The sequence below is a fragment of the Artemia sp. Qi Xiang Cuo genome, chromosome 3 (genome assembly GCF_049724085.1).
Source record: "Artemia sp. Qi Xiang Cuo chromosome 3, ASM4972408v1, whole genome shotgun sequence".
In the NCBI taxonomy this organism is placed as follows: domain Eukaryota; kingdom Metazoa; phylum Arthropoda; class Branchiopoda; order Anostraca; family Artemiidae; genus Artemia; species Artemia sp. Qi Xiang Cuo.
The window spans coordinates 60,712,239-60,739,807 of NC_142796.1; the positions used below are offsets into that span (position 1 = coordinate 60,712,239).

A 27,569-nucleotide genomic window follows, 5' to 3' on the forward strand; every position below is an offset into this window, starting at 1 on the left:
ATAACTTCAATTCAGAATCTTGAATTGAACTCGACCGAGTATTTTACTCGACCGAGTCCGTTGATTTTGAATTGAAGTTATCAAGTATTTTGCAATAGGTTGCATATAAGTAACAATGGGTTTATTTAAAAAAAAAATATATATACATCATCGATTCCCTGAAGCAATGCTTGTGCGGGAGAAAACCCACCTAAAAAATCAAAAAACCAAGAAACCAAAAAATACAAAAACACTAAAAAACAAAAAAAAAACAACAAAAAAAAACAAAAAAAATAATTAGAGCTCAACTTACCGGACCCGAAAACCAACGAACCTCCAAACAACACCCAAAAAAATTATAATAATTATAATCGTATTCAGCTGCAACTAAACCCTCCTCAAAAACAAAACTTAAGTGGCGTGGAATAATCCATTCAAAATATACACACCAAAACAATGGTTCTTTAGCGACTTACGAAAATCCTGCAAACCCCCAACATTCCTCAAATCCTCTGGCAAACTCTCCCAAACTAACGGAACAACATGGCGAATTGAAAACCTAGACCTACACGTGACCATAGCTGGTCTTCGCACCAACTGAGAAGATCGTGTCAAATGATCGTGAATAGTAGACGCAAGACTAAATATTCCTGAAAAACATGATGGTAACTCCGAAGCTAAATATTTAAACATAAACAGAGCATTATAGAATACACATATTCCTGCCAACGGTAGAATTTTATACTCGCGGTAAAGATGCCTCACCGATACAGATAGATCAATTTGATTACCATAAAGAACTCTAATTGCCATATTCTGTGTTACGCAGAGCGGATGGAGGTGCGTTACGAATGTTTTCGACCAAACCATACAACAGTAAATGAGATATGGGTGAACCATAGAAAAATACAACATTCTCAGAATTTCACACGGAAAAAGATACCTAAGCTTACGCATAATACCAATATTACGAGACAATTTGCTGTTATCAGATGCAATATGGTCTTTAAAACTAAGGCTTTCATCAATTATAACACCAAGGTGTCTAGTACTAGTAGATCTTACAATAGTATGGTGCCCTACTTCTATACTATTAATCCATGGATAATGTCCAGTAATTCTACCATAAATAAAAAAATTCGACTTATTGTGATTCAGTTTCAATTTATTTACTCGCATCCACTTTTCAATCGAAGAAATACCTTGTTTCAATATAGTCATCAACTCATTTTCAGTTCTAGCAGCTACGGTGAAATGGGCATCATCAGCAAAACATGGTAGAATTCCTTTAGTACCGTAAGTATCAAGGTCTAAAGAACAAGACACATTACTTGAAGCTCTACAAAGGTCATTAATATAAACCAAAAACAACAAAGGGCCCAAAACGGAACCCTGGGGTACTCCAGTCGAAATATATTCAATTTTAGATGTAAATCCATCTATCACGACACACAGAGTCCTTCCACTAAGAAAACTAACTATCACATTTAAAAAATCACCACGTATACCACTACTATATAGCTTTTGAACTAGTATATCATGATCAACAGAGTCAAATGCTTTAGTAATATCCAAAAATATCGAAGCTATCTTCAGACCCTTGTCTAAAGTATTCATTAATAAAAGTTGTTAAAAACAAAACTCCATGCTCTGTAGAATGATGACTCCTAAACCCAAACTGACTAGAACTAAAAAATTGTCTTTTCTCGAAAAAACTTACCATCCTACTATGAATCAACTTTTTAAACACTCTAGAAATAAATGGCAGTAAAGAAATCGGTCTATAATCACTAAAACAATTCTTATCCCCTCCTTTAAATATCGGGATAACATTCGCGCACTTTAGACAATCAGGAAATATTCCAGCTTTTAAACAATTATTTATCAGTCCTAAAAAATGACTAGATATAACAGGTAATATCGACTTCAAAACCTTCAACGAAATAAAATCGCCTCCGGGTGCACCATTTTTCATATTTTTTATAACATGAAATAATTCATCAATAGTTACAGATTTAAGGTACGCAGACACATCACAATCTTCAGGTAGGAACTGACGAAAATCTCCATCTTGATCAATTACTGGCATCGATGATGACACACGCTGTCCAATAGTAGCGAAGTGATTACACATCTCATCTGCAACATTATTATTCATTCCCATATTATCTGGGCGGATCAAGACGCTACCAGGGCAAGTCACCGACTTAATCAATTTCCAAGTCTTACTCGGGTTACCCTCAACTTTTTTAAATTTAACCTTATAATATTCTACCTTAGCCAGTCGGAGTGCAGCTTTTAACCTACTATTATAAAGTCTATATATTACTTTATCATGAGGATCATTGCTCCTTGTTGACAACTTATATAAAAAACGTCTTCTATTAACTGACTGTAACAAACTCTTTGTAATACATGGTTTATTCGGAGACACCCGTCTCTTCTGTATTCCTGACACTTCACAACATTCCAAAAACGTATCCTTAATCTTACCATACCAAAGCTCAAACTTCAAATTTAAATCTAATTTTTCTTGTAAAAATTTAAAGTCTAACTGTTCTATCCTAAGCTTAAATCTTGAAATAGTATTTGAATCAACTATTAATTTCTTAGGCTTAGGGCGAGCATCACAATTAAATATTAATATTCTTAAATATACCCGGAACTAATATAGCCAAACCAAAGTGATCCGAAACATCATTTAAAACAACACTCGACGAATCATGGGGAACATTCAAAAATACATTATCAATTAGAGATGAAGATGAATCCGTCACTCTAGTACAAATATTTACAGCAGGATGCATCCCATAACCTAACATTAAATTCAAAAAATTCCGGGCTTTTAAATTAGATGCTAACAAATTCAAATCAATGTTAAAATCTCCACACACAAACCACGGCATGTTCTTACGAGTTAGAAGGTCCATTTGTTGCTATACTAATTCTAAAAAACAATCTACACTAGCTGAAGGGGGGCGGTAACAAACAACAATAAAAAATGGGTCACCATTCTTATCAACCTCCGTAACAAAACACTCAAAAACCTTCTCTTTATTAACAGACAAATCATCCCTAACCTTCACATTCAAATCAGTTCTAATATACAGGGCAAGTCCTCCATGCTGATGGTGAGTACGGTTCTTAACATACATATTATAATTTAAAATATCCAATAGTCCAGAATTATTATTCATTAACCATGTTTCAGTAAGTGCAAGAATATGAAAATCAGATAGCATACACAGCTCCGACAAATAATCCAATGTATTATTTAACCCCTGACAATTCAAATGAAAAATGCCAAGTTTATCCGGTGCCAGTCTAGTATGTAAATGAACTGGGCACTTATAATTAACCTTTTGAAAAACATCATCAACACCCATATCAAAATCCCTGTGAAGTACCCCCAATGCTAAATCCGAAACACTCAATGGATTATTCTCAAGCCAATCCAAACGATCATTACGAACAATTACCATTTTTTATAAATATATATATATATATAAAAGAAAAGGAGGGTAGTTGCAACCAAACCTAACCAACTGAATAACTTACTATAACTCGGAGGGTCGGTGGTCCCGTTTCCAACGTAATTGAAGCTCCAGAAAAAACACAATATAACCTAAAAATAATAAGAAACATATTAACAAAATAGTATAAATAAACAAACAAATACAAAAAAAGTGAAAAAATTGACACTAACACTAGCCTGTCACAATACAGGCTTACTGTTTCCATTACTGAATTCCAGAAAATTATAATTTAAGAAAACACAATTCTCTACCTGTGTCTACCACTTACCAATTATAAATTATAACAAAAAATAAAAAAATTAGAAAAAAAGAACAACTTTTAATTTTTTTTTCCATAAACACATATAAAAAACAAACCAAAAAAAAACAAAATAAAAATATCTTAACAAACTCGTAATTCACCATTCATGATATAACCAGCTACTGGTCATATAACTCAGGGATAGGCTCATCGAAACCAAATTTTGCCGCCACACCACCACGGTCGATCTGTATATATGGTGGAACTGTATTGGAAACCCATGATGAAACTCCTATAGCATTTAATCTAGATTTCTTTACATACAGCTTCCTTCGAGCTTCGCGAACTGATATTGGTGCATCATCGCTACCAGATACATTTCTATGGTGTCCAATAACTTTTCCTTTTAATTTCTTTCCATTCTTAAGCACACTGACCTTCGCATCTCGAGAACCAACATCAACTTTAAAGTACGGTTGCTCCTTACGGACATTACCAACAACTCGAAACCTCGGGACCATGGACAGACCTAGACCCTCCAAACACAACTGGTCAAAAAACGTTTCGGCTTGGGTGGTATTTTCGCAGGGAGCATTCCAAACGATAATTTTCGTCTCTGTATGTCGATATTCAGATGCCATAAGCCGACGAGACAGATCTGCACTCCCGGTTTCATACTTTTTCGTTGCACTGGCGATAATTGACATTTGATTTCTTAAGTTTAGAACATCAGATTCAAGCTGTGTAACACATGAACTCGTAGTATTAGCTTCTGATTTTAGCTCAGACTGTGTATTTTCCACTGATACCATACGATTTTCTAACACTTTTATTCTATCGTTTATAGAGTCTAGTGTTTTACCATTTTCAGTAAGTATTGTTAGCATCCTAGCAAAATCATCCGCCAGGGTCTTCAGTGGAACGACATCGTTATTCCCTTCGGATGAAACGGTCGAATGCAACAAACTGTTCTCAACAGACTGAGATCCTACTTGGACAGTTTTAGCAATCTTCCTTTTTAGCCCCATGGCAAGTTCAAATAAAATAAAATATGTAATCTCTCTTACCTATTTTGGCACCTATAATTTATCCACGTCGATGCGGACGTGCAGTTCACTAAGCCACCGTTAATTTGGGGCACGGCTAACAACCCTATCTCCTGCACCGACGACTTCCAACAGCGTTTGAATACCGACGCTACTTCAGGAATCACAACCAACTTTCAGGAATACTCTGTAGCGTTTGCAAAATTCAACTAATCAAATATTTGCATTTCATTCCATTCCTCAGGGCAAGCGGTAAAGACACCTGAACTACTACTCAATCAGAGCTTGATTCATTGTCTTTGGCCTACTTTCGTTTTTTTTCCTAATTAAATGACGTAATCCAAGGTGTAAAATCCCAAGCCAATTCAATCTTTCGCAGTATTTTCACCGTCTAACAAATACACTTTTTAAACACCAAACAAATTCAAAGTTAAATCCAATTTGTGTCCTCAAAGTTCAAAGGCTCCTTCAGTACTGAGGTTGCATCAAGACGCTGGGTAATTGTAGACAGAGAAAAGCCAAGACAGATAGTCCAAGTAATTGAGAGGCAAATGTTTAAATGGCTGGGGCACGGGTAAATAGCAGGAGTATGAATGACTCTCTTATTGGACAAATACTTGTCAGGTTAGTTCACGACAACAATGACAAAACTCAAAATTATGAAGTCTAGTGTTTACTGACAACTTCTACTGACAGATTCAGGAATCTGTCTATAAAGACAGGTGGAATTTTTAGAACCCTGTAGGGATTCTGCTATCGAATTCCAAGCTCCATGACGACCTGAATTATAAATTATTAAAGCTTGCATTATCTTTAGCGTGAAAAACAAATGGGAAAGTGGTCAAATTTTGAAAAACAAAATACAGAAAAAAGTGGAAAAGCTGACTTTTGTTCGACATAGCTCAAGCAGCTCTTACTGTCTTAAGCTTAACCGTCAGCAGCCCCTTCTAGAGAGAGTGTTTTCTGTTATGAATCTTGTCAAGAACAAAATTTGAAACAGGATGCACCTTAAAATACTAAACTCCACTGTGACCATCCGACTTAGGCTAAATTGCCAGGGAATGTGCTTCAGGGACTTTCATGCTACACCCGCTATGCTGAATAAATTTACCATTGGCATGCATGACATTAAAAAAACATCCAATGACAATGAAACTCTTGAGGACCTTTTCGGCGATATAGAAGGAGGGTTTACTGTTTATCTTTGAAAATGATCTCGAATACTAGTCGAAGATAAATACAATATATGATTAAAAATGTACGAAACTAATTCGAAGTTCATTAAAAGGAAAACACAAATAAAATAACAATCAGAACTGTTGACGGACCTTGCCATGTACAATTTTGTCTCATATGTATGTCTTCGGCTTCTGTTTCATGATAAAATCTCAGAACATTATCTTTAGCCTGCAATTTTACAGACAGTTGCATTACTAACGACCGGTCTAATTTCTTATCTTTGACTTGGTCGTTCTTGTCGATCTAATTTATATTTTGAAAGCGACGAAACATTTTGTTCTTATAACTAAGCTTTAGACTTTATATCTTTTTGTAGATTGGAATTGCATTGTCTTGAAATCACTGCATACAGAAATAAATTTTGATATCACTTACTTAAATGACATTTTCGAGAGAAGAAATCTTCAAGGACCATTATTCTGAAAAGTTCTACTATAGAAAATCTTATCTATTTTCTACCCTTGGGGAATGTACCTTTAACTTTCACGTATTTGCATACCTTGTCTATATTGCAAGACCAGTATACTGAGTATCTATTTCTTTTTTTTAGTTCTTTAATCCCAATTTGTATTGTTGATAGGGAATAAGTCAGCATTTTAGCCAGAAAGTATTGTAAAATACAACCTTAGATATTGGCAAGTTTTTTTTTGTGTTAGATCTTCTTTATTTCCCTTTTTTATTTCTGAAAAGCGAAATTCACACTATCTGGTAACATTGTCTCTGAATTTCTGTTTTTTTTTTTTTTTTTTTTTTTTTTTTTTTTGCAGTCATCCCTGCAAGATCTAATTTACCCTGAATTTTGAACCCCAGCCAAAAAATCTATAGCGAAATGCGCCGATGGCACATTTTCGATCCCTTGGTGCACTATCTGAAGGCAGGCACCTGGCTTCACTAGAGGTAATACACCCGCAAATTTTAAATAAAGATAGACGAGGTTTTGTGAGGCCCAGTGATACTTTCCGTTTTGAATCGAGTGTTTAAACACTGAGAAAGGTTGATATTGGTAAGAATGAAGCTGTGTGGTCTATAGTATCCTGATGTTGGCTATTCTGACCACTAAATTTTACTCACAATATACATAGTATTTATAGGCTAGGTTATAAAGAGTCTTCAAACACAGGTAATTTTTTTTTCTTTTTATCAGTAAATTTTTACCAAATCATAGTATTGACTTATGAATAAAGTGAATATACCACTCAATGCCTTGTTTATGCTCTTTCCAAATATAATAATCCTCCTTGTTGGAAATGAATTTTACCCCCACCCCTATATACCGATTCAGGGTATATATGTGCAAATTAGGGGGTAAGAGATAAAGTTTAAATTTGCCTCCCATTTACACTAGAAATGAAATTTGCCCCCACCCCCCTACTGTGCTAATATAGGCTATACCCTGAATTGGTATATAAGGATAGGGGTAAAATTCATTTCCAACAAAAAGGATTATTATATTTGGAAAGAGCATAAAAAAAGGCATTAAGGGGTATATTCACTTTATTTGTAAGTTAATATGATTTGGTAAAAATTTACCTATAGGCTACCACTTGATGCCTATTTTTATGCTCTTTACAAATATAATAATCATTTTTTTTGGAAATGAATTTTACCCCCCACCCCTATATATACCAATTCAGGGTATATATATGCACATTAGGGGGTGGGGGAAAGTTTAAACTTACCTCTCATTTATATCAAAAATAAAATTTACCCCACCCCCCTAATGTGCAAATATATACCCTGAACTGTATAAATAAGGTGGGGGTAAAATTCATTTCCAACAAAAATGATTATTATATTTGTAAAAAGCATAAAAAAGGCATCAAGTGGTATATTCACTTTATTTGTAACTCAATAATATGATTTGGTAAATATTTACCTACTTAGCCATATTTAAAAAATTTGAAATTGTCCTAATGCAGCTAATGGTAAGATTGTATAATGATGTAAGCTCTGTAATAATAAACACAGCTAATCTTACTTTGAAATAGCTGGTAAATTTCTAGTTGGCACTATAATTTGGCTAGGATGAAAGTGAAAACATCATTTGATGTCTTTTTTTATGCTCTTTCATAATTCAATAATTGCTTCTGGGGCTAGTTGCATCTTGAGCCCTTAAAGAGGCCCCAAAGGTCTTTTATATGAATAATGAAAGAGCATAAAAAAGCATCAAATGATGTTTTAACTTTCATCCTTGATAAACTATATGACCAACTGCAAATTTACCCACCCCCACCCCCCTAATGTGCAAATATATACCCTGAATTGTTGATAGCAAAGTTTTGAATTGTAAATTTCAATGATATTTTTGGTCAACAGCATTCAAAAAACTTGAATAATGCATTCAAACAACATTCAAAAAAACTTGCATTCAAGTTTTCAAAAAAACTTGAAAATGAAGGAAAAGGGTTTATATTTGAGTTGCCAAATAAATGAGGTTTGAATTGTTATAAATAAGTATTTTTTGGTATATTGCTGTTGAACAACTTATTTTTAAACTAGTAATATGTTTTAACCACTTTTTAATAACTTAAGTAGTGCTGATAACTTCTTTCTGTGGTTACAAAAATTAAATACCTTTGGGGCCCCTTTAAGGGCTCAAGATACACCTGGCCCCAGAGGCAATTCTTGAATTATGAAAGAACATAAAAAAAGGCATCAAATGATGTTTTCACTTTCATCCTAGCTATATTAAAGTGCCAACTAGAAATACATCAAACAGCCTAGGTCAAGAGTATGCATCATGTATTAAGTTTTGTTGGTAAATTTGAAATTTATATGTTAATTTTTAGTATCAGCTTAGGATATCCATTATACATAAGAAAACTTAGAATAGAAAGTTAGTACCATTTGACTCCTTATTCTATGCTCTTTTCTAATTTTCTGTCAGTTTGATGAGGAGTTCATATAACTGACACGCAATTAAAGTGAATATACCACCTGATGCCATTCTTTATGTTCTTTAGGAATATAATAATTGCTTTTTTTACAAATTAAATTTCAAACCCTATTAGGACCATTGAATACAATAATTTCTTTTTGTAGGTTTTGGATATAAAAATTGTTGGTAAAATTCTAGTTTAGCAACTTTTACTATCTTCAAAAGGGGTTAGGTAAAGAAAATGAAACTTTCCATAATTAATCCAGGGCAAACACATACTCTTGGAAGGCATTGCCAAGCTTCCATGTTAAACCTCTTTAGATTTCTAAGTCTTAAAAATTTGCCTACTTGACATGTAAAAACCAAAGAGCACACAACTATTAAAAAAGGGAAAATCTTATTTATAAATTCAGCATGTTTTGTTAATGAGTTTATCATCTTTCCTTCTGCTGCTAGCCAATTTTTGGTATTACTTCAGTGGTTACCCTCCTCAAAACTGCACTTCTGAGGAGTTTTAGCTCCCCTACTCAAAAATTAACTACTCTGATTAGGGGAGCCCATAAAGGTAACCCTTAGCTCACATTGAAGCAATTCTTTTTAAATGCCCAGAGCTTACAGGTAATACATACAAAAAAATTGCAAAAATGATTATACTGAAACCATTCATTGCAGCTAGTTGAAGCTTGAAAACTAGTAGGAGATATTTAAACAGCATAGGCATAGTTCTACAGAGCCAATAAAAATGTTTCACAGCTGTTGAACCATTATATTGCATAAACCAGTAGGAAAAACACAGCTTGGCAGATAATACAAACATAGCTGTTTTTGTGTGAAGATGATGCATGTTGAAGCAAGGTTGTTGTTATTGTTTTTGGTTTGGTGCATTTGACCAGTAGGTCAATGCATTTGTATCACTTAAACTGTATGTGCCTTATATAATCACTAGCTTGCTTGGTTACCACTTCAGACAATATACTCTAAATTATGCACATGTATCACTTATCTCACTATTGGTAGAAGTTATTCTTGTGCAGCAGTTGCCTTTGTTGTAAAACAAGAATCAAAATAATACATAACACATAAGTAAAGTTAAAAATTGAGTTGGATTTAGAGCAAAACAATAAAGAACTTTGAAAACAACTCAAGTCATCATTCTGGAGGTTTACAAATAGAACTCCTTAAATTGCTCCTAGCTGCAATTTAAGGTAATTTAAGCAAAAACATTGTCTAGTATATTTTTGGCTTGTTTTTCAAAGGCTCCAGCTTACTTTTTGGCTCAATCTGGCAACACTGTTGAAAACTACCTCTACTACAGCTGATGAATAATGAGCTTGTTTGTGTGAACCATCAGAATTTACAAATATTATCTCAATAATGAGGCAACATAGATAAAGCTATCTTCATGTAATAGCTAATATTGTCCTTTTGTAAGAGAGAAATTTAAATTTTCTGTCATATTTTATCCTATTTCTTCAGCCTGGAATTGAATTTTGGTTAGTCAATCAGCTGTACCAGGTAGACAATAGTTCAGTATTGTTAAAGTAGGAGTATCAGATAGGGTAAAGGAGTGAAAAGGATAGCCCAATGAGTACCCAATCTGGCCTATGCATAGGCTTAGGGGCACAGGTAATTAGTTTTAGCATGCTAAATTATCAATAAGAACACATACCAATCAACACTATGCCTCATTTGGTAAATATTCCAATGGGAAGTAGCCCAGTTATATAAGTACCACATATGATGAACCAGTATTCAATGACTAGTCAAGGTGTAGCATCCCAAACACCAAAGAGTTTTGACAAGTTATGGCAAACTTGCCTTACCAGTTGTAGCAAACTTATATTCCTTAAATTACCTTAAATTGCAGCTAGGAGCAATCTAAGGTTTCTCTTTGTAGAGCTCTGGAATGATGACTAGTTGTATGTAGGTTCACTGGTGACCAGGTGCTGTTACATCTTCAGTAGTATCCCAATTAAGTTTACACTCTCTGGAGGACCACTCAGCATCTAGCCTTTGTTTAAAAACATCAATGAATTCAGCAGTAACTGTTTCATTAGATTCTTTGTTCCAATTGTTGACAATATGTGTTGAGAAGAATTGAGTACAGACTCTAGAGATTGTAGACTCCTGGAAAATTTTCAGGTGATGACCTCTAGTTCTTGAATTGGTACCAACAGTAGGGAATAATGCTGGGAGAATATTAGCCCTCAGTAACTTAAAGGCTAAAATGGCATCCCCTCTATTTCTCCTGTAAACAAGTGTAGGGAGATTCACCTTTTATAGTCTTTCAGGGTAGGAAAGCTCTTGCATGCCAGGTATCACTTTAGTAGCACATCTCTGCACATCTTCAAGAACTTTTATGTCTTTTTTAAATATGGAGAGGCAAGAGACATTCCAACTTAAAGCTTAGGGGAACAAGAGGAAATAGTATGCTTAATCAGTCCCAAGGTCAAACTAGCCCCAGCAGCAGACCTCTTTGCATGAGTGCTGAATTTTAGTTCATTGTCAATAGTGATGCCAAGATCTTTGTTCAATATTTACAGAGGAGAGTGGGTGGCCTGAGAAAAAATAAGAGCAGTAAGGATTCAGTTTGCCAAAGTAAATGATATGGCACTTGGGAACATTGAATTCAAGAAGCCAGGCCTCAGCCCACTGACCCAGCAGTTGAAGATTATTTTGTACCAGAGATTGATCTTCACAGGACATAGCTGGTCCAAGAAACTTCAGGTCATCTACATAAAGAGCTGATTTACTGCTCATAATGGAAGGAACATCATTGATGAATATATTAGATAGTGTAGGACCCAAGACACTTCCCTGAGGAATTCCACTCAGAACATGCATTGAGGAAAAAGAATATGATTACCAGAGTCATCAAATAACCAGAGTCATCAAAATATATTCCTAATAATCTAGTTGATTCCAATGCTCATATCACTCTAGCATTCAGGTTCAGAGTAAATTTGATATACTGAAAAGATTGTGATGATTTTGAAAATTACTCTGTGAAGAACTAAACTAGACTAGAGAGAGTCTCTAGTCTCTAGAGAGATAGAGAGTGAGTATCACAGTGCATCAATTCAGAATTAATCTATGAAACATTCCCTGTATTTAACCAAAAATAAAGGCAATCATTTGAAAATCAATAGATATAATACCATCTAAAAAGAAAGAAAGCCATTTAACAAAATATTGGAGACAAGACACAAGCAAAATCAAGATAGAGACACCAATACCAGAATATGAAATTCAAAAGTTCTCAATAGAATGTATATCCTAAGAAGCGAAATTCTCTTACCAAAAAAAAGTCTCTTATCAAACAAAATGGTAAGCAAGCACACCTGTGTGCACTCCTTCCACCCCAATCTATTCAAAGCTTCCTTATTTTACTCCTTGCAGGAAGTTCAAATTTCATGTAAATTTTCCTTTATTACCTCTTCCATCCAAATTTGGATTTGGGATGACATGCATATCACTTGGCCTCTTTTATCTTCTGGAAGAGTTTGATTTTTATCCCAGTTCCTTAAAAAACAAGTTCTGTGAATTAATTCAATCTGCTTCTCGTCTTATTTTTTCCCTATGATGTTTAAAAGCTTCCCTATCATATTGTCAAATGTATAAAATTTATGACAATCAATCAATCATTTATTACCCACAACTAACAAAAAGTAGTACAAGTGGAGAACATAATAATAAAAAAAAAAAAAAACAAAAAAGAACTCAACAAACAATAGGAATTAAGTTAAACTACGAAAAGAACTGTAAAAGACCGTGGTCAGGCCCAAATTTACAAAATGTATCTGTCGAAAGCTTTGTATGTAAGTCACCAAAATTTTGAGTTATATCCGTAACATAAAAAATTTTAAATACATACCGATTTCTAGTCCAAGGCGGCAGAGAAAGAAGAAACTTGCAAAATTTGAAATATGTAACTTTAATCTTTTTTAAATCCTTTAGCTTAAGAACAGAATGAACACCCGAAAAATAAAGCACAGAATGATCAGAAAAAGTCGAGATAGACCAATATTTAGGAAAGACTGAGAAACTAAGGAAACCATCGCAGAAAGAGCAGACTTAGTACGACTAATCAACAGAATGTCATCAGCATAGGCAATGTAAGAAATATCAGTAGAACTGGAAAAATAAGTGCCTGAGATCTTTTCCAGAACAGTAGAAATACAAATTTTGAACAGGGTTGGTGATAAAACACCTCCCTGCCTAACACCATGAAGCACTTTAATAGTTGTTTCTGGAGAAGATTTCAGGCAGAGGTAAGAATTAGAATACCAAAACCATAGAAGGTAAATAACCAAAAAATTAACACCAGAAAAAGCCAAAGAAAAGAAAAGCTGGTTATGAACAACAGAATCAAAAGCCTTTGAAAGATCAAGTGTACAGAGATATACGCCTTTACTCTTAGAAGAATTAGAAAGTAGAATAGAAGAAAGGACACAATGAGCATGTTGGCACCCCACACCAGGTCTGAAACCAAGTTGATTTTCACCAAAGAAAGAAATATTTCGAGTTAAATTAGGTAAAAGAATATTCTCGAAGACCTTGCTAATATTGCAAGAAACAGAAACTGGACGGTAAGAAGAGCAATCTGTTGGAGGTTTACCTCTTTTTAAAATTGAAGTCACGCTGCCACACAAAAAGCTTTCCGGGACGGCAGAAGATGCCAAGCACATTTGAAACAAAAGCGCAAGATCTACACATGTTCAGCACATTGGGGAGTTAGATGCTTTTTAGAAAGACCATCATCATCAATAGATTTCGACTTAAGATGATTCAAAGCATTCAAAACTTCACAACGTGCTATAGGCAAAACAAAGCGCTGACTTAGAAATCTAGGGACAATTTTAACAAACGCTTCACCAAACTTTCTATGAACAGAATAATTCAAAACGGAGAAAATCTTCGAATAATATGCATGCCAAGAACTTGGTGGAATAGCATTACTACTTACATCAGAATCATCTGTTTTACTTGAATTAATTACTTTCCTCCAATCTTTAGGCGAGGACGGAAAATCAAGCCCTCGGTATCGGACACTTTTTAGATACTTCTTAAATTCTAATTTAGTTTTCTGTTTAATAAGAAAAGCATTACCAGACCTAGGCCGACCACAATCTGTCCAAATTTTTAGCCAAAATTTAGCTTTATTTTTACTGGCCTTAAGGTTAGGATCAAGTGACCAAAGAGGCTTTTGAGTATTCTTTTGGATTCGCTTAACTGGGACAGAAATTTTTTCAGCTTCTTTCATAGCAGAGAGGATAGAATGATAATATTGCTCTATTTCATATTTAGCATAAATAAAATTCTGACCACACTACAAAAGCTGATAAGGAACATAAATCGTACTTAGAAGTGAAGCCAATGTTATAAGATAAACAGAAAAATTCGCATCATTCCAATCAGGCTTATAAAACCATTTATAACGTACACCACGACTCTTAGACACACTCCCCTAACAAACAACAGACTTTGATAAACAAAACGACAGCAGAAAGTGATCAAGATCATTCTCGTCAAAATGAAACGTAACTGGCGAGCAGACAAAAGCTACAAAACAAATAACGTGATCAATGTCTGATTTACTACCTGAATGGTGAATATACGTATTATCATGGGACTTCCGAACAATTTTATAAGCCGGGAGAGAATCAAAAAGCTGACCATTCCTTACATTATCAGAAACCAGATCGGTATTAAAATCACCAGCAATAACAAAATGCAATCCGTTATCCGATATCTTTTGAATTAAAGTTTTAAGACCATTACAAGCGCAAGAGAAATTCTGAAGTGAACAAATGGAACGATCATTATATGGCAGATGCACATTAATTAATACAATATTACCAAGACGCACTGCGAGAAAAGTGTCATCTGATTGGAAAAGCACAGGACTCGCACCAGAAATATTTTTCTTAAAAACACATGCTAAGCCGCCAGAAGGGCGGCCACGCGTAATTTTAGCTGGACGCACAAAAACAACGTGATCACTGCTTCGTCTCAGAAAATTTTCGCTAAAGGTAGTCAGTAAATGTTCTTGGAGACAAACAACGTTGTAATTAACATACAGATCATCAATAAAAAAAGTCCTTGCCTCTCGTACCATTAATATTAAATGAGACTATACTTATGTCCGGATTCATTTCTGAGAATAGACCTTATCAGTGATCTTCTTAATCACAGGGCATCGTAGGCTGTAAGAAGGATGAGATCTTCCACAATTGGCACATTTTGGAGATTCCGTACAATGATCACTGTTCGTAGATAAATGCGGTCCAGCACATCGAGCGCACTTGGGAGTGCTACTAGTACATACACTTTGCCAGTGCCCAGGGGAATGAAACTTGAAACAAAATTTTAGAAAGTATTTTACCTCTTAAAAACAGAGGTTTTCATAACTAATCTTCACATCGTTTTGAAGAAATAATCCCTTAGAAATCATATCCGCAAATTCAAGCTTAAACAATTTGCTTGTTCCAAATTAACTAGACCCGATTATACTAAACTGGTTCCGTAGCATTTCAAGTTCAAAATCAGACAGGACTTCTCGAATAACACCAGTGTGTTTTTTAGATAAAACTTTCACACTGGAACCAGGTAGAGCTTCCTTTGCTGATTTGCAAAAATCTTCAGCTGCAGATTTCTCAATATTCACCGTCCACCGCTTTTTAGTCGCTCGCACTCTGGACACCAGCCGATGACCAGCAATTGAGTCTATTACTGATTTTCGCTTTAGCGAAAATGCTCAGGTGGGGGATCGGAGATCAAAATTGTAGTATGCGTATCACATACAGCAGGTTGGCTAATCACAGGTATTTGAGGAAAGTTCAGATTGTACAAATCAATCTTGGCAGAAACTAGCGAAATCGCTTGCTCAAGGCTCGTAAGCTTGACTGTGACGTGTGTAAACGCTGTAGCAGAGATAACAGGGATTTCTGTAGGCCTTTTGATGACAAAACAAGGGAGCTGTTTTCCATCGGCATCACATTTCTTCATAAGGTCCATAATATCTTGCAGGTGACTGATAATTACATTAGTGCCCCTTCTGACAGGGGGGTCATTTTCATTCATAAAACTCCAAGCTTAGCTTTCTCTGACTTAACAGTTTCCAAATCTTTAAAAAAGTCCACTCCTTTCCGTAAAATAATGACTTCATCAACACCCCTTAAATTTTCAAAAACAAAGTTCACAGCGGTGAATAAAAAAGCTCGGAAACGCTCATCTCGTTATAAATTCACTTCAAAAATAATTTAAACCAACACACGCGAAGTACACTTGATGGTCAGGCGACGAGCGCTGAATAATAGTAAATTAAGTTCATTAAAAATAAACTTGCCAGTTTATGATTGTCCGCCTTTGGGTGAGATAATCATGGTCAAAGTAAGTACTTTTTGCCTCCTTGGATTTCTCAGAAAGGTTGACACGTATTTTTGTAATTGACAACATAGTGATTTGTTCTAGAGTTTTATTTCCCTGGCCTGGCAGAGAGGAAGGTCTGGCAGTTCAAATGAAGTGCTCTTTTGCATTGATAGTGTGAAAATTAAGGGAAGGGAGGGGCCCTAAGAATCGTGGTTTCTAGAGGAACCATCCATCAGAAATGGCAACTTTTCAGGTGACTGAATGTATATAGAGTGTGATATGCTAAGATATCCTGTAACCACTGTTTTTAAGCCACTACCTTATAGTTTCTGATGGTTTGACCATGCTAAATAGGATCTGTAGCTCTGAGGAACCATCTGGAATGGCTTGAGCTTGGGGTTGCCATTGTCAATAGTAAATACTAAACTTTCTGTAGCTAAATTATGAAATTTCCTGTAGATACAATTAGTAAGATTGACTAAGTTTCTCAACCAATATGTCTTTACTAGGGTTGCAATGGACAAATCTACATCCACTGCACCAAAAACAGTGGAAGATGAGTACTCTACAATTTTGAAGAAACTACATTCATGTCCAATTTCATTGGCTCAAGCTGTGAATTTTGTTCTTTTTCCAGATGATACTTCTGACCTGGAAGACCTGCCAAGTGAAGATGAAGACCCATCTGATCCGCTGTATGTTCCTCCTGACAAAGTTTTAGAAGAACTGCTTGAAGCTGAAATAGAAACTGGCCAAATTGAGGCCAACGACTGTGACAGTCAGGATGAATCTCAAGCTAGGGGAGGTGAAGAAACCCGACCACAACAAGTCTTAAGTATTCCTACTTCCAAACCAATGAGATGACGAGAAATTGCTTGGAGGAAAGTAGATTTGATACCACCAGACACTCTAAGGAAAGATCAGCTTTGAGTTGACCAAGAAATGAGCGGCAAGACCCCATTGGAATATGCCAGGTTGTTTTTCGATAAAGAAGTAGTAAGCCACATACATGATCAGACGAATATATATGCACTTTAGAAAGATGGCAAGCAGTTTGGCGTTTCTTCAGCTGACATTGAGCGTTTCCTTGGAGTCCTTGCGTTTACAGGAATAGTGAAAATACCCTCCTATTGCAGCTACTGGTCAAACAAAACTTGTTACTCCATGATATCTGATGCTATGTCATGTGACAGATTTGAACTGATAAAGAAGTATTTGCATTTCAATGACAATGTATCGCACAAGCCTGTGGGAGACCCTGGTTACGACAAGATTCATAAAATTCGTCCCTTGATAGAGAAGGTTCGAGCCAAATTCATGAAGATACACCAGGTCATTGATGAGCAAATAGTTCCAACGAAGCAGCAAATATTACTGAAGCAGTACAATCCGAAAAAACCACAATAGTGGGGATACAAGTTCATCTCCAGCGTGGGAATAATTTGATTTGTATATGATTTAGAAATATACACTGGCAAGGAACCAGTTGATACAAGCAATTTTGGGGTTGGTGCTGATTTTGTCCTCCAGCTTGCGAAAAGAACCCCAAACCACATGAACTACAAGTTATTTTACGACAACTGGTTTTCGTCACTAGACCTGGCCCAAACCCTAAATGATCAGAGTATACTTACACTGGTTACAGTTAGAGTAAACAGTTAAAAGGTTGCGCTTTGGAACTAGATAGCAAAATGAAAGCGCAAGGAAGAGGCTCGTATGACTGGCGGGTAGAAACGCAGTCAAATATTATAGTGGTGAAGTGGTATGATAATAAGCCGGTTCACTTGATATCAACCTATGCAGCTGTGGATCCTGAAGATACCTGTGAGAGGTGGGATGGAAAGCAAAAAGAGCATATAGAAGTGAAGAGACAACAGTGCGTGAAGGAATACAATCGCTTTATGGGTGGCGTTGATCTTATTGACTTCAAGTCTCAAAACAAGTGGTATATGCGAATTTTCTTTTTCTTGTTTGACCTTTCCGTTGTAAATGAATGGATCCTATATCGCAGGTGTTTTCCTACTGGACAAAAACCCATGAACTTGCTGCAGTTCAAAACAGATGTTGCACACACCTTACTGTCTGGCACATGCTCAGCAACCCCTAAGAGAGGTAGACCACTCAACGAAGCTCTATCCCAAAAGACAACAACAGCAACCTTATAAGAAGATTAAAATATATTTTCTTGTGAATTATTATCGCTTCTAATCAGCAGTTGTACCAAACCAATCCTGCTCAACTCATCCTCAGGGCTATACTGTGGTGTTTCTCCTCCCCATAGTATAGTGCAGACGGTTTGATATCATTCTATTTTCCCTTCTTGTTTTAGTTTGTTTTGTTTTTTGTTTAAAGCTTTTTCCAATAGGCAATGTTTAGAAGTCCTCCAAAAAAAAAGTCCCACCAGATCCCAAATCAAATTCCAGTGAAAGTGCCATAGTGATAGACACTTATATTTGCTAGGCAAGCACACTATTTCGAATTTAAAATCATAGCTCCAATTCAAAGAATAGGACAATGATAAGTGTAGGGGCTAATGTATCTATAAATGATTATAATGGGTTTCAGGAGGTGCTCTCTAGTAACTCTAAAAAAAAAAAAAAATATCCCCAATCAAAAGCAATTCCCCTCTCCCTTCCAAAGATCCTTCCTCCAAAAACTTAGGATTTTACCATAAAATCACTCCTACTACCCCCTTTGAAATAAAAATGATCACTGCAATAAGAGTTGCAATTTTTAAATTGCTAAAATGAATGTTCTCTCTTAATATTAACCGTGATGTATCTCTGCTAATAGCTGTAGAAGATCAGAAATCAGCAGATGCAATAATTAACCTAAAATCCCTTCTGAATACCCCAATTATTGCATCTAATTGGAACCCAAAACAATCACCAACAAAAATAGTAGTTTATAATGTTCCCCCAGAGATATCCACTCAGGAGTTAAAAGAAGGCCTCTCAGATAGGGCTGGAAACACAATCCCAGTTGAGGGTGTTACCCAACTTGGCAAACCTAACTCTAATGGCCTAAAAACTAGTAGATCCTTCTTATTCACACTGAAGGAAAAAATTAATATCCCAGAAAAATTATTCCTATTTGGGCAAATCAAACCACACAAGGAATACAAACCTAAGCCAATCCAGTGTCAGAAGTGTCACAAACTGGGACACACGACAAACAAATGCAATGAAATTCTCCGAGAGTGTAGTAATTATAAAGCTGTCCATCCTAAAAAGCTGACAACTTGCAACAACACTCAGCCTACATGCATCAATTGCAAAGGCCCACGTGAATCTGCAAATAAATCACTATGCCCAGCATATAAGAAAAGAGCAATAACACTCCAAATAGCAACAGAGAAGGCCATCCCTCACCCCTTTGCAGCAATGGAAGCAAATGCTGCCCAACAATACCAAATAAAGCCAGTAATGAAACCAACCAAAACCCCCCAGTCAAACGCCCCCAATGCATCAAGCACCCCATATAAAACACCATCTTCTAAGCCCCCTAGCTCAAATCCCTATCAGAAGTAATGACCGAGCAAACAAGTACCCTGACCTAGTAAGATGAAGCTAGTCTGGCCACCCCTCCCAAGAAGAAACCAACCAGACGCACTACCAGGAATCAATCCCTTAACTAATAAACAGGATACCCACCCCAAAATACACTCCCCCAAATTATACATATTCATTCTAAACTGTAATGAAGTTCAGGCCATGAACATACATTAACTACAGAAAACAAAAATCATTGCAGAATTGGAAAAAATCTACATCCCTGAAGATATGCTCGTTCAAGCAAAAATAGATCTTGCTTTACTTTTAACAAAGCTGAACATTGATACACAGTCATATGAAGAATAAATCAACAACACAACATATATCAATACTCCCGTGGAATGTAAAATCACTCACAGAAAATAAGCTAAATGAACAAATATCTTTTATGAACAATAATTCCATTAATATTGCTTTTCTCCAGGAAACTCATTTAACCAAAAATCAAAAAATCAAGTCTTTGGGATATACTATTCTCAGAAAGAATCGATCTTCAGAGAGAAAAGGAGGTAGGGTAGCTTTATTAGTTAAAAATAATATAAAATTTTGTGGCATCAATTTTCCAGATTTTGCAAATGATGTTGATGTAATTGGTATCAGTGTTTGGCTGAATAATTTAAAATCCTACATCATAAGCTTTTATAACCCTAATGGCCAAACTACAGATGCCAAGGATTTCTTTAATTATATAAATAATTCTAATATATTAAAAAATATCATTATTTGTGGACACTTCAATACCCACAGCCCTTTGTGGGGGAATAAACCAGCAAATAAAGCTGGTAAGTTCATTAAGCGTACGACTTGAAATAATAATGAATTAGCTGTTTTTACCCCTCCAAACCTGAATACATATTTCAACCCCAAAAGTGGCAGATTCTCCACAATTGACCTACAAATTGTGTCATTAAATTTTTTGAACAAAATTTACATAAATAAAATTGATAGTCTATGTACTGACCACTTTGCTAGAGTTTGCTCCCTAAATGAACCTGCTGAAACTTTATCTCATACCTCCAAAAATATCAACACTAAAGCAAATTGGTCTATGTTCCAAAACAAGCTAAATGATGAAATTACAAGTTTCACCCAAAGTTCATACATTTCTAACACAACAGTTGACACACATGCTGAAGCCTTGACATCTTTACTAATAAATAAAGCTAATTATGCTATCCCGAAGACAACACCTAAGAACACATTCCCTAAATAACTTCCTAAAGCGCGGTGGACAAATGAGTACCTAAATAAACAGAGAATAAAAAAGGCGGCTTGGATAAAATTCATAAAAAAAAACCAACACCTATTACATATTTTAGAAAATTAAAAGTAGAATCTAAAAAGGACTATAATAGATGCTAAATATAAATACTGGAATAATTTTGCAAATAATCTGTTCAGAAAAACACATGAGCCAATTGTACATAAACTCATAAGCCACATCTGTGGGAAAAAGACTTCCTCCAACCCACTGCTGTATAAGCTTATACATAAAAAATCCCATTATGACAATGATAATGAAAAAGCTAGCCTATTTGCAACTCTTTTTGTTTATAAGCTAACATCAAATAATCAAAGCAAACTATCCCCAATTCCTATGAACCCAAGTTACCAACCACGCCCAGGAGCCGAGTACATAACTAATCCATTTTCAATCCAGGAATTGAATAATGCAATACATCATATTAGGACCAAAACTAGCGGCAGCTACGACAATATACACCCTACATGGATAAAGAATCTCACACCTTCATACAAACAAGAATTGCTAAATTGTTATAATCATACTTGGGCATCTTCTAGGTTCCCCAATATGTGAAAATGTTTGTCCCTCCTACCAATCCTAAAGAAAAATAAACCAAAAGATAACCCTGAGTCTTATAGGCCCATAATGATTACTCCTGTGATGGGGAAAATAATGGAGAAAATAATTTCTCAGAGACTCCTCTGGTTTGTTAAAAAAATTATATGATCCCTCACCCTCAAACTTGATTCAAGAAACACCAATCCTCAACAGATTCTTTCATTTTGCTAACAGATGCAATCAATGAATCTTTCTCAAAAAATAATATCCTAGTTGCTGCTTTCCTAGATTTTGAAGGGACATATGACAATGTGAACCACCAAATCCTTTTAAAAAAACTTGCAAACCTTGGAGTACCCCCTAAGCTAGTATCTTTTATTAATTCCTTCATAGAAGTTCGAAATTTCATCGTTTGTGTAGGTTCAGTCTCTTCACTCCAAAAGACAATAACCAAAGGCCTACCTCAGGGAGCAGTCCTCAGTTGCCTCCTATTTGCCCTATATCTCTGGGACATGACCCTACCCCACACGAATCTACAATATACTGATGATCTGGTGCTATGGTCATCTGGCAACACCTTTCAGATAGCACAGTCAAATCTGCAAAAGTCACTTTTCCAGTTTGAAAAATTCTCTCAACATTCAGATTTACCCATTGCACCGACCAAGTCAAAAATAATCCAATTTCACCGAAAGCGAAACCATGTTAATTCAAAACTAACTCTAAATAAAACAACTATTCCAGAAGATAATAATATTAATTACCTAGACCTAATGTCAGATCAAAAACTTAATTTTCACCACCATATTACAAGGAGAGCAACAAAATGTTATAGAAAAACAAATATATTAAACGGACTTCTTTCCGCGTCATAAAGAAGAAAGAAGAAAACTTTTATCCAGTTTTACAAGTCATATACAAAACACTGGATTTACTATAGAATCATCTTCGATGGTGCATGAGCAAATACCTAGAAGCAAAAAATTGAAACAATACAAAATGATATAATATATCTCATATTTGGTCTTAGGAAACCCACAAGTACCAAGTTTCTGCTTATGGAGAGTGGATTAACAACAGTAAGGGAGAGACGTAGGTGTCTATTGACAAAACATCTTACAAAAATTGAATCAAATAGCTCACACACATTACATAATTGGTTAAGAAATCCAGCCATGTATAGAGGCATTGCAGATGAGTATGCCAATATTCAGAAGAAGTTCCCCATACCAGCAAAGTCTATTGCACCCACTTTGCCCCGATCCCTCCCATGGAATTGGTCAAGCCCCATAATAAATAATGAATTCTCAAAGTGGAATAAAAATTTAACCCCCATTGCTTTTGTCCAGGAAAAATTTGCAGAACTTAATACAATTAACTATAAAAATCACTTCCAAATATTTGTTGATGGGTCAAAAAGGAATGAGAAAGTTGCAAGTGGTGCTCTCCTTCCTCGCCTGAACATTGCAATGGGCGACATATTATCTAATAATGTATCTATAATGTCTGCTGAGTTAAATGCCATAATCATGGCATTATAATACCTTAAGGAAAACCAAATTTTTATTGTAAATTCAAAAAACATCATCATATACTCCGACCCTCTATCAAGCCTTGAGTTGCTAACGTCAGCTCCTCAGTATAAGTTGGATATCGACACTTATCATTGTCTTAGTATTATTGATAATCTTGCTTCAAGTGGCATAAAACTTATTTTCAGTACATTCCTAGCCACTCTGGCATAGGTGGTAATCATCAGGTTGATGAAATAGCAAAAAATGCTATAAATATTGACCAGCCAAGTGGGAGACCAATCCCAATTAGAGATATTTACCGATGGAGGCTATCAGATATTAATTTTAATAAGATTAATCCTATCCTTTCCCCCTTTCCCAATAAGTATCTTTCTAAAATTTATCATAGAATTCGTTCTGGAACAAATGGACTAAATTTCCTTGCATTCTCATATAAGCTTTCTAATTCAAGTGGTTCAATTCCCCTGTCCCCTCTTTGCAGGCATTGTAATATGAATAATGAAACAATTGACCATTGCCTATTTGAATGTAATATGCTGACGTCTGCACAGCATACCTTGCTTTGTAAACTGTTGAAATACTTCAAACACCACAAAATCTCACTATCAGCCAAGAGCCTAGCCAACTATACCTGCACACAGAGCACAGAGATCGATATCTATCATCTTATATTTGAACTCCTTGAGTCAAAAGATCTACTGAAAGATATCTGAGAATATCTAATAAATAAGAGACAACCAAGACAGTAGCTCTGTAGCCCATAGAGTGAAGCAAAAAGAAGAGGGCTAAATAGTACCAACTGAATAGCCCGCCTGCTGTGAATTAGAAGAAGAAGAAGAAGAAAAGAAAGTATAGTTGCCGCCCACCAGACTCGACGAGACCCGACGGCCAGGAGCACTTTCCAGCTTGGATAGACAGCAAACAGATGTGCCGACCTTGTGTTCAAGCCCACTCCAAGGTGAAGTGTATGGAGTGTGAAGTGGCTTTGTGTTTCATGCCAAACAAAAACTGTTTCCTATCTTACCACACTAGCTAGGCGATGTGTGATTATGTGCTGTTGCTGTTGGATGTTGCCTGTGGGAACCATTCTGTAGTTTCTTCACTTTCATCAAAAAAAAGTTTATTGACATTTTCGTCACAGAATGACCTTAAATAAAGCACAGAAACAGGCATGGAATTTTTTCCTCTCTTTTTTCAATATTCAGGCATTACAGGGTTAAGCCAGTATGGTTTCAAAAATTATTCATGCATTACTTCCTCTTTTCTTGCAAAGAAATTGTTCTGGATTAGAAGTTTAAACATCAACATTGACTTTTTCTGTATTTTAGATGCTGTAGCAAAATTTTTCTTTGACATACTGCTTCTTAACACATACTGCTCCTTAACAACAGTAAAAAAAAGACAAGAACATGCTTTTATTGTGTTTAAACTCTCATATTAGCTTTATATTGTGCAACATTCAGCCTTTTGAATTACAGCTCCCAAGTTCACCTATGTAATTTTACTAACATCCAGAATAGAGTCAATTAAATTCTTTTGGTAAAAATCAGTAAAAATAAAGTCTTTACTAGTAGGCCACTACCTAGTACTTATGGTGCAAAGTCTTTCAATAAAAACACACATAGCAAGTCTTTATCACTCACACACAATAATGTATTTTGGCAGTAACTTTGAAGAAATAGCAAGTATTGACCTTACATTTTGACGTGATTTATTTTACCCAAAATAATTTTATGGTTTATGTTGTCAAATTTTTTTAAATATAAAATAAAATAGTTGCCATTACTCGTCCTTCATCAATAGCTTTATAAATGAAATGAAAAAGAGAAAATGTCTTCGGTTGAATAACTCTGTCTGTAATGAAATTGTCTGGTATTATATAACTTCTTATTTAGGCTATCTACTTTCTTAGAGGGATCAGCTGGGTCATCATGCCTAGGAATTGAGACCATTCTAGGCTTTTTGAGAATGTCTAGAAATGCACTATTTTCAAATGTAAGATTTGGCACATAAGTTAGAGGGTTTATTGGAACTGTTTGTCTTCCATCACAGCTAGGCTTTTGAAAAAAAGCAAATGAAATGTTTTTATTTCAGTTTTTATTTCACTTCTGATGATTGTAGCGTCATATGCTTAAAGATGGATCTGAAAGATGGAAATTTACCAAAAGTTGAAAAGGTGGCCTTCCTTACATGTTTAGAGGTTAGTCACTGTTTGTCATACTTGGTTTAAGTTTCGCTCAACATCAAAAAGTTAAATCAGTTTGATTAAATAGTTCAATTGTTATATGTTTCTAAAATCAAGGATTTAATTAGTAAATCAATTGCTGCATACCAAAAAGCTCATAAGTCTGAAATAAATAAATCCTATATGTTTGTTTGTTGGCTTCCAAAAATGTGTCTAACATACCCTGTCAACTGTAATGGCATTGTCTAGTTATATATAAATACATTTTATTGCTAATTTAATGTTTAGAATTTATCTGTTCATTTGACTTGTAAATCATGACCAGTAAGAATAAAAACTATTCTTCTTCTTCTGATTGTTGCTTAGGGTTCTCTAGTTTGCATTATTTACCCGCCTTCTTATTTATCTCCAGTATAGACTTAAATTGTTCTTATGAATAATAAGTTGCCAGTGATATCTAATATGTCCAAGTCAAACTTAAATACAGCTATTTATTTTTATAATTTTGTATTCAGCATTAAAGTATCTCAATTATCATTTGTCAATGCCATTTAGCATGTCTGAAAAAAATTAAGTACAGGGATTATTTGGCATAGTCTTTGAATTCAACTTTAAAGCTTCTGGCATTGACAAAATAAATTATATTTAAATCCAAGAGCATAAGAGCATAAGTGATTCTAAGTAAAATTTCACAAATGTTTTAAAAGTAACTGGTTCATAATTTTGTCTTACAATAAGTTTTCTTTTCATTGTTTCTGAATTGATGTATTTGTACTAGGGGAGGATCTGACAATGCCAAAAAGAGGATTTTATATTTCCTCTTACTCTTCTAAGAGCTTTGCCTTTTATTCCCTCTTTTTGAAGTTACTACTCCTTTTAAATTTTGCTCTTCTAATCTCTACCTATTTCTGTTTGAGGATATTATCAGGACTTGCATAGTTCCTACTGAACTAACTATATATTTTTTTTTTTCAGGAAACATTTTCGATCACCAATCTGTAATGTATTTGTTAACAAAAAGGTTTTGAAAATATAAAATGTGTTTTTTAATAAGATGAATAAAGCACATAGAGACTCAATATCTGGAACATTTCTATTTTCAGATGCTTGCAGATAGAGGCTATACAATTGACAGAACAAATTTAGGCAGTGATGAAGACATGTATTGGTTTATTCATGCCAAATCCAAAATTAAAGGTAAAATGTGAAATTTAGGTAGAGAGGAGACTGGGCAAGATGGGAATCATTGGTGTTTCAACATGGATTTAATAAGACTTAATAGTATTGCCACTGGCAGTGCAGCAGTGCTTAGCATAACTAGATAAATCCAAAAAGTGACTACTTTCTTTTTTTGAAACCTGTAATTTTGTGAAAATTTCAAGTTTTTTTTTTATATTTGTTCCATTTTTTTTTTTTTTTTTTTTTGATACATTGAGGATTAGGTTAGTTTAGAGAATATTGGCCAATTGCAGAAATGTTTTTGTAAGTATACGTATTTTTCACTTTGGGTAAAATAAACCTTATTTTTACGTGGTCTTACCCAATGTTATTATGTTAGATAACCTAAAATAGCTTGGTTCACTCAATAATGCTAAACAGCACCAATGCGTTTTCCTTATTCATCTACTCTCTTAAATATGTGTATAAGCTTCCTAGGGTGTAGATTCCTTATGACCCTTATGACAGATCTTTACAGTCGTGATTTTTAAGCCTTTTCGTAACAAGGTAATAGGTTCTCAATTGGTGAAATAATGGTTATAACGATGAGATATATTTTCCAACAAAAAAAATCTTTTAACAAATGCAATGCATAGATCCTTATGAAGACTCCAAAGCTTGTAAAGGAGCGAGAAGATACACTTACTATTTAAACAGTAAATAAAAAAAAGTTAAAGAGTGCAAGAGAGGGAAAGTTATTCAATTGTTGACAAGACAGTTATTAACAAGGTTTTCGGTTATTGACAAGAATTTGTTCTGATCACTCATTCAATGGCCAATATCAAACTGAAACTAAGAAGTTCCGTTTCAGTCTTGAGAAGGTACCAATTGAATGGCATTCTCAAGCTGAAAGGTATTTCATGTAATATTACATCCAACAAGTGATTGAACTCATGTCTGGCCTTAGAATGGATCAATCAGTTTTCCACATAAGGCAAGTTATACTAATTGTGGTGAAGTAGAACACCATCTAGTTTTCCCTA

General features: G+C 35.0%; 1 protein-coding gene across 1 annotated transcript in view; it reads left to right on the forward strand.

The window, feature by feature from the left end:
• Nucleotides 1-6,954: 6,954 nt before the first annotated feature.
• The window catches only part of Polr2E (DNA-directed RNA polymerases I, II, and III subunit Rpb5), a 48,164-nt gene continuing 27,549 nt past the window's right edge, over nucleotides 6,955-27,569 (forward strand). Inside the window, exons 1-3 of the mRNA XM_089086324.1 lie at nucleotides 6,955-7,044; nucleotides 25,278-25,383; nucleotides 26,472-26,565. Of these exons, the coding sequence (XP_088942450.1) occupies nucleotides 25,321-25,383; nucleotides 26,472-26,565 (157 nt within the window). The 5' untranslated portion in view covers nucleotides 6,955-7,044; nucleotides 25,278-25,320. The remainder of the gene's footprint in view (nucleotides 7,045-25,277; nucleotides 25,384-26,471; nucleotides 26,566-27,569) is intronic.